At 47.4% G+C, this 14,561-nt stretch overlaps 1 protein-coding gene across 1 annotated transcript in view; it reads left to right on the forward strand.

Annotated features, from left to right (window-relative positions):
* The first annotated feature begins 3,589 nt into the window (after positions 1-3,589).
* The window catches only part of ARHGAP36 (Rho GTPase activating protein 36), a 31,023-nt gene continuing 20,051 nt past the window's right edge, over positions 3,590-14,561 (forward strand). Inside the window, exon 1 of the mRNA XM_065900593.1 lies at positions 3,590-3,647. Coding sequence (XP_065756665.1) covers positions 3,590-3,647 — 58 coding nt within the window. The remainder of the gene's footprint in view (positions 3,648-14,561) is intronic.

Below are 14,561 nucleotides of genomic sequence, written 5' to 3' on the forward strand. Positions count from 1 at the left end.
TGTTAAAAATGCTGTTTTCTGGTCCCCATGCCCAGAGATTCTTGTTCAGTGAGTCTGGAGTGGGAGCAGGGGATTTGCATCATTGCAGCGCATCCCAAGTGATTCTGATGCAGCTGGTCCAAAGGACCATACTTTGGAAAATCCTGGTCCATGACAAAGTTTACAGGCCTTTGATGCTTGGAATCCCATTTAAATAGCAACTGTCTGCCTGGGTGCCAACTACTTTTGAGCTTCAGGAAAAAAGATAGAAGGTTTGAAACCTTTCTTCTCAAAGTCAGCAAGCCCCCAGCTTGACTTTATCATCGTGCCTTCTTCTTAGCTAGAATATGTTTTCTCCCTGCTAAAGACTTCATGGCAAACAATGACCTAAGTTAGGAGCAGTGTGCTTGGCTTTTAACTGGAATTGCAATGAGACACCCTTAAGAGGCAGCAAGCTGTCAAGCTCTAGGGTGAGGGCATATATACCCAATGTGCCCCTTGTACACCTTGGTGTGAGGGGTTGCAGGTCCAGGCTAGCAGGTTCTTGGCTGCTCAGTTGGGGTGCTAAGGACCTCTGAATTCTTGGAAAGGAGATACCATAACGGGTTATGTGGCCCTGCACAGGACAGGAGTTCTACATTTTACTCACAGACCGACTTTTAGCTTTTTCTGGGTCACCAAAGCCAGGCCCAGTGTCCTGTACCAAGAGAACAATTCCAGCATAAAGGCCCCAGTCTTTCCCTTACCTAACCTCATCCTTTATTCTGTGGACAAGGTTATAGTTTTTCTCCTATCAGTAGCATTTTCTAACTCCAGAAAAAGACATATAGAAAAGTTGGAAAATACTAAAATATGGAAATAATAAAACAGTTTAAAATTGCCCATAATTGCATTGCTTAAACAATCACTACTAAGATTCTGGTGTGTTTCATGTTAACACTTTTTTCTATGTATAAGTTTATTATTTATTTGCACTGTTTATATAATAGTGTGCACACATTTTGCATTTTGATTATTTTTCACTTAAAATAATCATAAATGTTTTTTTCAGATTATCATATAGGCTTCCAAATTATACATTTAAAAATAATTCATTGAGTGAATCAACATCATATACATAGCTCAATATCTTGCACACAGAGGACATTTCATAAATATTTGTTGAATGAATGGATGGATTGATGGATAAATGCATTCCCCTATTATGTGACGTTAGTTAAGGGTAAATATTTTCAAAGGAAACAACACTAAGTAATTAAGTGGCAGAGGAGGTAGGTCAAAGAAAAAGGAGTTGGGGAGAACTGCTAACTTGACTGCTAAATAAGATTTTTTGAGAATTCTGAACTCTATATTTCCCTTTTTCTTTTTTCGAAATGAGTAGGCTTTGGTTTGCCAGGAGCTTGTTCACAACTGTTAATATCCCCATTTTACAGATAAGGAAAACTAAGCCTCAGAGAGGTTAAATAATCTTCCTAAGATTACATAGCTAGTATGTAGCACAGTTGGGCTTCCAATCTAGGTCTGTGAGCATCCTTAGCTTTGTTCCTTTACTACATCACACCTCCTGCAGAAAGAAAACTGACCAAGAGGGATACTGGTCATGAGTTTGTACTTTAGGTAGAGCTATTTTGGAAACAGAGAAACTTCAGTTACTGAGGGCCATTGGATTGGACTGGGCAGGCAGCCTTTATGCCATGAGGGAGCCCCCCGAAAAAACCTCATTCAGCTGGAAAAAAAAGAAACCCATTGAGACCATTACAAAAGCTGGTGGTGTATACGCTCATGGGGAGAGGTAAGGCTGAGATTTCAATATCCAGAGCCAGAAACTGGACATTTCTAGATGTCAGACTTGTTTGGCTTGGATGACTGGGTATTTGTACAGCAGAAATTGGTAAAAGAGCAGGTCTGGTGAATGTTTGTTGACTCTGATTGCTTTTAGAAAACAGAGAAAATTGGAAATGATTTAGAAATTGGTGTAAAGGCAGAGAAGTACCATGTTTCCCAGAAAGGAAGGAAAATGAATGGAAGCCCTTTAAACTCTAACTACAGCTCTGCTTTGCTAAGAATTGCATGGTGAAGTACAGGCGATTTTTTCATTTTACGCACCCCTTTTGCTGCATTAATGCTAATATCAGTGGTTAGCAAAGCAAATGTAATAACTGCTCTCCTCAAAGGACTTGTGATTGCAGCTTCCACTCCTCAAGCCTGCAATCGAGCTGTTGGAAGAGGATTTTGCATATTACTCTCTACCTCCTCACTAGCGTTTTGATCGACAGAGTCCCATTTTCCCAGCGGAGAAAAACAAGGCACAGAGTCATGTTTGTACAACTGCCAATGGAGAACTGGGGGAGAAATTAATTTGGGGCCCTGAACTTGAATAGAAAAGGAAATTTCGATTAGAAGCCCTTCTTGCTCAATATGGTCCATCTCTGGTGGCTGCTTCTACTGCAGGATTTGGAGGTAGGACTTGTTTACTACCACCAGATCCCCCAAACACTGAACCTATAATGGTATGTGTCCCCATATGTATTTAAATTTTAAAAATACAAAGCCATAAAAGAAGTGCAACGAAATCCAACACAGTACCACCCCCCACATTGAAATATCAAATATCAAATTCTTTCTAAAAATAAAGGTTGGTGCCCCTCCTATGCCAGTGCCCTGAGCAAAAGCATAGGCGGTGGAATCCGTAAGTCAGTGGCAACTGGGGTGCACCCCATATTTATACACATTTGACACCGTGTTCTTTTATCTCAGGGATCAACCCCCTCAAAACAAAAGTTCCCAGGCAGGAAAGCATCTCCCTCTTCCCCGAAGGATCTGCAGGGCAGGAACATTAAAATTACTTTTAACTTTGGGGCCCCTTGGGGAGCAAAACTCTTTTCTCCTACTCACATTTTTGATCCTCGAGAACAGAGCTGTGACATAACACATCACATCTGGAGCTACTCACAGCTGAGGTGATGCCTCCCCTAAGACGGGGGTCCCCAAGGGCTGAGGCAGTGCCTCCCCTTCCGGTTCAGGGCTCCTAAGGCAGACACCACTTCCCGCCTAGATTGGCCCTCCTGAAGGCTGAGATGATGTGTCCGCTAAACGTGGGGGTTTCAGGGCTGGAATACAATCTCACCCTCAGATCTGCGGCTCCCAGGGGCAGGTGCACTATCTCGCCCTCAAATACCAGCTTCTAGGGGACAGGCTTGCTTTTACGTGCCAGAGTAGGGCTCCTGGGGGCAGGGGCCTCCCTTCCCTCTCAGATTCGGGGCTCACCAGGGCAGAGATGGCGTCTCCCCTCAGACTCTGGGCTCCCTGGGGATAGGGGCACGGTCCCGCTCTCAGAGTCAGGGCTTCCCGGGGCAGGAGCTGTATCTCGGCCTCCCTTTGCGTGGGGGAAAGGGGCTGCAGGACCAGCGGCCTCTTCTCCGGCGGGAGGGGGGGGGCTCCCCTGAGGCCCTGCCCCCTTCGTGACAAGCCCGAGGTGTCCGGTGACCGAAACACTCTTAGCTGGGTGCAGGGTGCGGCTCAGGGCGTGGTCACCGGGGGCTACTTAGGGTAGCTGGCGCGGGGGCCAGCGCGGAAGCCGGCTGCGAGGCTGCGGCGCCGAGCGCTGGCCATGGCGTGGATGCTGGACTGCCTTTTCGCCTCGGCCTTCGAGCCCCGCCCCCGCCGTGGTGAGTGGGGCCCACCGAGTCCGGGGGCTGGGGTCCTTCGCTGGGGCTGCAGGCGGCTGCAGCCCCGGCCAGGCGCCCTGGGGCTTGGCTCGCCGTCCCTTCGCCTCCCTTCCCGCTGGCTTTTAGCTAATTGTTCCTGGCTCAAGGACTGCCCCGTCGAGGCCCCGCATAAATCACCGGCTTTGCCGGGAACAGCGAGCAATCGCGCTAATGGCTCGGCGGGATGCGGGTCGAGCGCGGGGGCGGAGTCGCTGGCTCAGCCGTCCTCGGGGACAGCTAGAGAGTCGGGGCCAGACGCGTAGGAGCACAGTCCTGAAACCCAAGGGCCCTAAAGGCCCAAGGATGAACGTCCCTGGCCGGGCAGCTAGGGCCCGCGAACCCTGAAGATGGAGGTGGGGGGATCCTTTTGCCTTGAAGCTTGTCCCATCTTGTCCCAATCTCAACTACCGAATATCGACATGGGTCCCTCAGAGTCATCGAATTCAACCCCTTTATTTAAGAGATGGTGACGTTGAAGGCCAGAGATGGCAAAGGCCTGCCCAAGGTCATACAAGGAGTTGGCAGCAGATCTGGCTCTGCTGAGGCCCTGCCAATTGCCCACTGCCCCAAAGCTCCCAATGGCAGAGGCCTGGGGTCTTTAGTCCGGGTCTTCCCTTGGGTACTTTGATATCAGTGCTGTTTTCCCTATCCTTGCGGAGTTGAGGACATAGGTGTGTGAAGGATCACAGCACCACTGTGATACGTGGGTGGCATTTCACCCCCTTCTTGGAAGTGCTTCTATAAAGTACGTTTTGGAAACTGATTATTTATTTTTCCTCCTTAAAGTTTCAGGAGACTTATCTTTTCTGTTTGAGATTTCCCAGGACCCCCACCCACACTGTCCTTCACTCCCCCTTGGTAGGCCCCACCCCCTCGAGGCTGCCACCTGCCCCCACTGCCACCTGTTTTTCCATAGTCTCCACCTCCAAAATCTATATTGGTGAGACTGCGTCATTGGTCGCCAGCCATAGACCAAACCTGGGCTTGTCTCCTCTTTCCTCTGCCCCCTCACAGGCGGGGGAGAAGAGGCAGGGAGAGGAGGGGCCTCAGCAACTTAATTCTGCAGAAACCCATGTTTAGTCCTTGCCAGCCCCAGCACCCTGAGAACCATCCCAGGAGTCTGACCCACTACTAAGGGACTGCAGCATGCTTAGCAAATTCAAGAGCTGTCTCTGGCAGGCCGCAAGTTCTCTGAGAAAGCAAAAGATGTGCATACACACAGAGAGTTGTTTTGTTCTGTATATTTTTTCAAGTTTATGTGATCGCGGTGAATCGAAAAAAATTAAGGGTGTTTTCTAAGATGCCTTTTAAGGCCTTACAGCTCAAACACCCTACCCTTGTAAAGGGGGTAGGGTGAACCATTCCATCCCTGTCTGGCCTGCAAGGCTGTCGTGTGACTCCAATAAGATCAAGGATATGAAGTCTCCTTTATGAATAACCCCATTGGGAAGGGGTCAGTATCACACAAGGAAGCCCATCCCCATCTAAAAACAGTCATTTCTATTAGAATTAGGAGGCTTTTCCCTAAACTGAACCCAAATCTCTGTTTTTCTGGCTCTGGCACTGACCTTCATGATCCTTCCAAGAGAGCAGCGCCAGCCCTTCCCCCACCCCCACTCACCCCTGTTTTTATCCAGGCCAAACCTCCCCAGTTCCTTCATCTGTTTAACATGTGATATGGCTACAAGGCTCCTACCCGCATCTAGCTGCTCTTCTTTGAGCATGCTCCAAGTTGTGAATGCCCAATGACCTGTGGCCAAAAGAGGATTTCCAGCTGTGTCCCTGTAAATATAGTCCTGGATGGCTGACTTTCCCTCTTTTGGAAGCCCACGTTCACACTCATGGTACACAGACACATAGCCACAAATACATACATACATACACATTCCCACACCCGCACATGCCCACATACAAAGTCACCAACGCACAAACACATACTTCACATGCATCACGTACTTTTCACACACAATGCAACATAACCACATCACACATGCACGCACTACACACAAATCCTTTGTACATGCTGCGTAGTTCACACACAAATAGCTAATTTATATTGGAAGTACTTTCTTCACCTGAAACTACTCATTTTTTAAAAAGTAAACTCAAGTTCTTTTCAGAGTCTCCATTCTATATTTTGTTGTTTGAATCCAAGTGCAAGACCTTATATTTACTACTGCATTTCCAGTCTGATGAGACCTGTCCCCCTACATATGCCAGTGGTACACCACTGCCTACCCCAGCTCTATTACTTGTACACAGCAGCTAATATATGTGAAGTAGTTCCCAGATGCTGGGCCCTAGTCTCAGCCCTTTACATGTATGATCTCACTTAAGTCACACAACATCACTTTGACATAAGTAATTAGTCTTTGGGTACAGTTTTTGACCAGGTAAGAACTCATTCACTGCAACCCTCCCCCCGTCCCACCAAGAAATGCTGTGCAATATGAAAGGTAACTTTGTGCATAACTATTGATATTCTGTAGGGCTACAATTGCCCTTGGTGCCTCCCTTCAAATGCCTTCCAGAAATCCTCAGGAGTCAGAGGGAGGGAGTAGCTGGCCGATGATTGGGAAGAGTGGGGGAAGTATTCTAAATGTTCCTTCACCCACCCACCCACCTCTTGCTAAGGAGATTGTTGGTACATCAGAACAATCTTTTGAGGGTTGCAATGGGCAATTGACGACCATATGAAGACATTTTGGAGATGCATCATTGAGATCTGGGAAGAAGGGGGACCCAGAAAGGTCTTCTTTCCCAGGGAAAGGGACAGCACGACTGACCCACTTGAAATTCTCTCTCCAGTTCACTCCTGGCATTGGATTTAGCGTCAGACAATTGGACTTCTGTAAAGCAGCCAAAACTCGAAAGCTGAAGGGACCCTAGGGCCCACTTTACATACAAATTTGATCTTTTCTTGGGGATGGGACCCAATCGATTCGCTGAGGCCAGGCCTGGTTGAGCTCCATAGGATTATTTTCCAGAGCTGGGGTGAGTTTGCCAATGAGACACCCCACTTCCCTGGTCACGGCATCAGACGAGCACCCTCATCCACTAATGGCAGGACTTCCCAAAGTTCCTTTGAAGATCATTTGTTTCCACTTCAAAAGGCATTTCTCCATAGGAAAATAATGTGACACTCTATAGAGCTTAGGTTCCTAGGTTAGGCCACGCTTTACCCACCATAAGGATAGAATGCAGAATCTGTGTGATGAAAACTGGTAGAAAACAATACTCTTGCAAGTGTACCTCAGGCTCCAGCAGTAGAGCTGACATTCATCAAGCTTAAATATCAAATGACAGGAAGCATATTGGGCATTGATAGAGCAGGATACCAGGTCCCTGAGGGTGACGATGGCAACAGGAAAAACAGTTTCGTTCCCTTTTCCACACTTATCAGCCAAGACAACCTAAATGTCCAACTGTAGTGGAATGGTTAAATAAACTATACGACATATCCACTTGTTAGACTAGTCTACATCCATAAAAATGCTGTTCATGAAGAATATGTAGCGGCATGGAAAATGGTATGATTTATGTGTCAAATATGCATTTTTAAAAGACTGGAAGAAAATTCAGCAACAAGGTAAACTAAGAGATCCTTTTAGGTTGGTGGGATAATAGTTATTTTCTTCTCTGTTTCCCAAAATCTCTATTAAGTTTGTTCTTAAATTACTCTTATAAGTTAAAGAGGTGCTTAAAAGGCTAACTGAAGGCCTATAGTATACAAATAGCCCATACAATAATTACAATGCTCTAAAATCCCACTATACATAGTTTAATCTAAGGGATTTTTTCCTTCAAATTTTAGTTTAAGTGTAATGACTAAATCAGGTCAGCCAAATGTGATCCTCCCAGTGATCATGAAATGTCCTCTAACACTGGGTGGGAAAAGGTAGAACTGGATTGAAACTGCTTTCATAGTTTTGCAATAAGCAAGTTTCTTAGCCTCTTTTAAAATAATAATATCTATATTTCCAGGTTATAAATTATAATCGTTATGATTTTAATAACTATTTACTAATAGTTATATTATTGTTATTGGAGATATCATTATATTAAGTGCCCTCTATGGTTCATGTATCAAAAGATGTGTTTTAGTCCTTCTTCAAATATTTACTGTGTACCAGTCATCTTACACAAATGATCTCATTTAACTTTCATAACAACTCTTTGAGGTAAGTATTATCATCTCCATTGAAAAGACAAAAACTCAGAGAGGTTCAGTAACTTGCTCACGGCCACACAGTAGCTGAGCAAGGATTACAACCCCTTTTGGTCTGATTTCAAAGCTTAAGTGAGATTAAAAGAAATAACACATGCAAAGCTTCTAGCACTATTGCTGATATAGAGCAGACATTTACTAGGTGGTCAGTACAATGTTGCTGACGTTCCCTTGCCCAGAGTTCAAATTCTGGTCTTTGATCTGCTTGACTACTTATAGATTCCTTTCTATGAAAAGGTGCACATTTCAATTGAAAGATGCAATGCAAACACCACCTGTGTCCTTATTGCTGGGGCTCTGAGTCACTAGGAAACGATTTCTGTTTCCTTCTGGCAGTATCATTTGTTCTCACATGTATCAGCAGAAGTAGGTACACGGCATGTTTGATGAGCCTTGGCAGCTACTGTCACGTCTCAGATACACTTCTTGAGAAACCATGCAGCTTCCTCGGGATAGGCACCTGCTACCCAGCAACTGGTAGGTCCCTGCACTCAGGGATGCTTATTAAATGGCTGGGGCCTATCTTGAACCCCTGTTCCAACAATTCTCTGTATAGTTTGGCTGACCCTTAATTGTTACCCCTCCCACTTTCCTCCACTAAGCAGGGGCTGCGGGACCTCCTCAGAAGCCGACAGGGGTAGGAACTAGAGAAAATTTTAAATTCCTAAATCCTCAGAGGGACTCACTAATAGATTATCTTGCATGGTGGAGTCTAGGGTCAGTGAGGAGTAGCATGCAGGATGAATAAGAGAGGTGAAGGAGAGGGAGGAATTGAAGGCGTCCTCCAGAGACTGGGAGCACCTGAGGCCTGGCCTCTCAGAGCTTTTTCTGCCATGACTCTCAATACTTCTCTACTCTGTAGCCTCTTTATCCCTCCCTGAGATTATATCCACCCCCTACCCTCAACTTCTTAACCTTCGCCCACCACTCTCTGCCCAAATGCAGCTTCAGCTTGTAGTGACTTATTTTTGTCTCTAGAGGGAGGCAATAGCATCAGGGAGGAAAGGGCACAGATTGGGGTCTTCTCTTACTTTACCAAAGGGTAGATTTTATTTTCCTTTAACTGTGAACAGGTAAATAACAACTAATTGGAACAGTATTTTAGGTGCTGCAAAATATATCTCAGAGAAACGTCATCTCTCCCCTCATCTACCCCCCAACCTTGGTGGCTGCTAGAAGAAGGGTGGCCTTGGGAGCCCCTCCTAATTTCTAGGTTAGAGGTAGAAAACAAAAACAAAAACAAAAAAACAAAACAGAAGTCGTGGGGGCAGTTTAGCCAAGGAATATTTATGCTGTCTTTCTCTTGGGTACTATGGCACACATTTAAGAGACAGGGTCTGGACTGGGTGTGAAGTGAGGGTTGGGGAGCTCAGTCCATAGTTGGGGTGGGAGGAAGTCTAGATGCTGAGCAGGTAGTTTGAAACTTTCCTGTATGGAGTATTACGTCTGAAACGTTGGTTTCATTAACACTGCCAGGAGAAACTGCAGAGTGAGAATTGGACTTAGGATCCAGTTCTTCCGGGCTGCATTAGGCTGATAAAAACATCACCCTAAAAGAAGAGGGGCTATTTCAAGAGTGTCAGACACAATAGTAATGAGGGAAATTGGCTTAGTCAGTCAGCTTCAGTACCTGAACACCCCGGTTGAGACACTCTGGGCTATATGGGCAGGGCGTGAGTAAAGCAAGAGAGGGAATTAGCCTTTTCTTGAACATTTATTAGACATGTTAGACATTTGGCTGACACTTTCCATATTTTACCTCCTTGTCATCTGAACATGTCTAAGGCAGGTGTTAACAGCTCCAATCTACAGATGAGAAAACTGAGGTTCTGAGAGATGAAGTAACCTTCCCAAGATCACATAGCAAGTAAGTGATGGAGCTGGGATACAAACTCAAAGTTGTCTGAAGGTCCTCATCTTTAAAGGGTTTTACTCACATTTTTCTTGTGAAAACCAAGGTTTCCCTCTTCAATAAAATTCACATTTTGGTTCCTTGCCTGTAATGGGGGTTATTAAAGCATCTTGGAGCTTTTTAGGTTCTTCAAAGTTGAAGTTTGTTCCCCATTTCACAGGTAAGAGTACTGGACTGGAGCGAACCAGACAGTCTTCATGAATTCAGGTGGGACTTACACAAAGGAATTTAGATAGGTGGTCCAGTGGTTGAGTGTATGTGTGTAGGGGCGGGAGGCAGAGGCCTCACAGGATCGACTGTGAGGAAGCGGAAGTGGAGCTGGTATATTCAGAGGAGAGTGAGGAGGTGTCAGACTGGCCCGCAAAGCAGCAGGAAAGCCAAGTGCCTGAGACCAGATGCTGGGAGACACCAAAGTTTGCATGAACTTCTGGTACAGATTTACCAAGGGGCTTCAGCTACTCTGTGCCCTGTGTGACTTACACTAGCCTCTCTAGCAACCCCCACCCTGCACTTTAAAAAAAAAAGACTTTCTGGCTATGTAGTAGTTTAGGCAATGCTTTTCCTGCCCACCCAGGATGAGGTGCTGACCCAGGCCCAGCTGGGGGTGAAGCTTTACTGATGTTACAGCTGCTTCTCGTCTGCACGCCAGGCTCATTTGTGCCAGTTGGAAGGGCACAATAATAACAGTAGCAATTTAAATCGTGTTCCTCGCTTTCTGCTTTCCCCCCTGAAAAGTGGCGAAGTGACTCACCACTGTTGAATTGTCTCTCTCTATCCACTCCCTGACCTCTTTGCGGCAGTCTAGGCTGGTTCCCTGGGGGCCGAGCTGGAAGTCTGTTCTTCCAGCGGCCCTTTAGCTGTGACAGAGCCACCCCCCCAATAAATGTGTTCCCCCAAAATGGGATGTATTGTTTTAATTTGAAATTCTCAGATGAGGCTGCTTGGAAGGCATTAGAGCAGCATGAACCCATTAGGTAAGCACAGTTCTCCCCTCCAAACATGAATAATACAAAATGGGACCCATTCTGGAATCTTTTGAGGGGGCTCTGCTTGTTTTTCTATATGCAGTTTCATATGGAGACGACTGGTCTGCTTGAAATTTACTACATACCAACTTCTGGTGGTAATGCCGTAAAAATAGGTCCAGGGGAGCTGTGAAATCATTCCCTTACTCCATCCTGACCCCTCACCCCCATCCCCATCCATACCCAATTCCCCTGACCCTATGGCTAGAAAATGCTCATTCTCTGCTCTTTCTTTCAGCACCAGCCTAAGGAGAGCTCCCAGAACTGGAGGTGGTGAGGTGCTTATGAGCCTAGAGTAATTAAAGATTTTGAGGTGTCAACAAAGCAGGTAATTAGGTGGAGAAGGTATCAGCTGTCTGAGAGACAAAGAAAGTAATTATGCTGAGCACTCTTGGCACTGTCAGTAAACTCCAAAGAAAGATTTGTTGGGAAGTGATACTGTTTGATAGAGACTTCAATGCCTAGCAGAAATGAGGGACTCTTGGTGAGGCTGCCTGGAACAGGAGAAAGGTTTAGGGAGCTTGGCAAACGTGGATTCAAATACCAGCTCTGCCTTCCACTGGCTGTGTGACCCTGGAGAAGTTACTTAACTCCTCTGAGTTCGATTTGTGATGTGCGAAATATTGATAAGTCATAGCTCTAATTACCTCATTAGGTCATCGTGAAGACTCAAGGAGATAATGCATGTAACAGCACTAGCACAATGCCTGGTATACAATAAGTGCTTAATAAATGGTAACATTATTATCATGATCACTAGTATTATTCTTACTATATACCAGGCATTCTCTACAGGAGCCCAGAGTTTAAAAGGAGAGACAAATAATCACAGTTATGTATGTTCGTGTCATGAGAAGTATGAAGAGGGTAACTATGATGGCTCAAAGGAGGGAGCCCTCAACTGGGAGGGAGGGGTACAGAAAAGCAGAGAAAGTTTTGTGACTCCTGAGTTAGGTCTTAAAAAAATAAGTAGGAGTTTGTCACGAGGCCCAGGGGGAAAGGGATTCCAGGCAAGTGTATCTGCCCACACAAAGCCAAAGAGGTGTGAAACAGCCAAGCCTTGAGCTAATAGTTGGGCTTTGCTGGGCACGAACTGGGATCTCCTGGGGGAGGGGGGGAATCAGTGACCAAGAATCTTTCCAGTTTATTCCCACCAGCCCCTGAACCGCGCCTTAGGCGCCCTACCTGGCCAATCACGTGCGACGCCCTCCTCTTCTTTCCTCTAAGCCGTCAGGTAAGCTCACACCCAGCCCCCAGCGGGCCTGGTGCACACAGCGGGGGGTCGGCGGACCCAGACCCGGCAGATCAGGCCAAGGGGAGACTGTGCCCAGGTCGCGGGCCCCTATCTCCTTCCTCGTCCCGGTCCTGGTGCAAAGCCCCCCTCCACCCCCAATTTTAAAAAAAACTGCCAAGCACACAGCCACTTGGGTTCTTTAGACAACCCTGTGCTCTCTCACACACCACACCCGTAAACTCACGCCGCGACCCCCTCCAAGAGACACACGGTCTTCAGCCCTCCATCCTAGCACATACATTGGCTGCATGCGTCCCCACCACACACATGAATACATCACACTCAAACACACACGGACATTGCACCCTCACACACACAAACCTTTGAGCACACACGCCTTAAGTAAGCTCACATATAAAGACACCTTGCTCACAAACACACACAGTACACACAACCACCGCCCATAAGCCCACATTGACACAGCACAGCTAAGGGTAAACACACACCAAACAAATATATACACACAAGCTTCAACGGGCACACACACATACACACACTGCATACACATGCACACTACAGCACGACCACAAACCCCGGCAGAAACATACATCGAACACACCCATATCCAGACCGCACCCACAGAGTCACACTGTCATCGGGCAGAAACATACAACCTACAAACGTGCACACACAAACACCGCACAAACACACGCTCCACGTCCGAGCGCAAACCAAATACACTTCACACCCAGCACTTGGACTAAAACATGCAACACGCACACACACCCCCACACCCAGCCACACACGTAACTCACAGGCGAACCGCACTTGCGCGCGCGCACACACGCGTACATGCATACATACATACACATACAGCCCGCCCCCTCCTTCCCTCAGGGCGGAAGAGAAGGGGGCGAGGATGGGAGGAGGGGGAAGAAAGGAGGGGGGGATGGGCGGGCGAGGCGCTGCGAGCAGAGACGCTCTTTTCCCTTTGACCCGGGGTGTTGTTCCCATTAACCCGGCTGTTCCCCATTCCCGAGCAAAGGGAGTGAGTGAGTTGGGTCCAGACGGGAACCAGTCAGAACCAGGGAAAACTGGAAGGGCTGGAGAATCCGCCGGCGGGCGGAGGGCACGTGAGCTCCAGCCGGGACCCTGCCGGAGGCTCCTCCCCCCAGCAGCCTCCCTCTCAGACCCCTTCGCAGCTTTGACCTCTGCTCCCCACCGCGGGGGGAGGTGGTGGAGGGGGTGGAGTGCTTCTTCCTCTCCTACCCGAGAGAGTGAACAACTGTTAGGGGTGGAAAGCTTTACTGGTTTCAAGAAGTAAGGAGTTTAGATCTGCAGAAAAGCTTTTTGCGAAACCTGTTCTAATCTAGTTTGAAGACGTCTCCTAATAGAGAGCTCACTATTTTGCAAAGCAACTAATTTTTACATAAAAGGCAATGGCTATTAGAAATCACCGACTCCGCGCTGGACACATAGTAGGGCGTTGTAAATGTTCCTCCTTCCCGCTTTTGTTAACAAATCTGGCAGGGCTGTCTGCAGCCCAGCACCAGCCCGCGACAGCTCTGGGGCAGTCGGTGAGCTTTTTCTAGCACACAAGCCCCTGGAGAACAGCCGCCTTGGCCAGGGAGCCATCGGCGGCAGGGGGCGGTAGTGTCGCTTAGGGTGCTTTGCACGTCTGGCGGCATAGCCCCCGCGGGACAGTCTGAGGTCCCCTTCCTCTGTGGCGGGCTACAGGGGTCACTCTAGAATACTCCGCGGCCAGATGAACATCTGGCTCCTGTCCTCCGCCTGCCCCCTTTCTGTAGAGATGGACAGCGGGTGAAGGAGAGGAGGAGGAAGAGGACTTCCGCCTGAGGCGGCGCATTGTGTAAAGCGCCTTGCGGTGCAAAGTGCACAAGCTTCGGAGTCGGTACAGGTTCGAATCCCAGCTCTACCACTTCGCAGCTGACTACCTTGGCAGGTCACTGTCTTAAGTTGCGGGGTGGGTGTGAAATTTAAAGGAGGAAATATATGTAAAGTGCCAATTCCAGTTAAAATCCAAAGGATGTACATTCCCTTCCATTCCCTCTCCCTAACCCTCACCAAGGATAAAGATTTGGGAGTTTGAGGAAGAGGGGGATCAGAGGCCAGAGATATGGCCACCAGGTAATGCCTCTAAGCCAGAAGATGGACAGAGGTTCAATCAGCGCTCAATTTCTTAAGCAATGTGCTGTATTTAAGGGAAATGCCTGCACCAGTGATTTTAGTGATGCCATTCACTAGCCACAAGACATTTCAGTTCACAGCCCCAGTCCTTGGGGCTGCAGTGAGGCCACTCTGCCCATCACCTCACCTCTCACAGGGACTTCCTAAATCATTCCCACCCCCACCCCGAATTCTTCTCCCCATTTCCAGGTTGCTGAGTTATTTTTTCATTGTAGTGAACACTCATTGGATGCCAGGGACATCTTCTCTTACCTTATGCTTTGCCAGT

Source organism: Phocoena phocoena, chromosome X (genome assembly GCF_963924675.1).
Source record: "Phocoena phocoena chromosome X, mPhoPho1.1, whole genome shotgun sequence".
Lineage (NCBI taxonomy): Eukaryota > Metazoa > Chordata > Mammalia > Artiodactyla > Phocoenidae > Phocoena > Phocoena phocoena.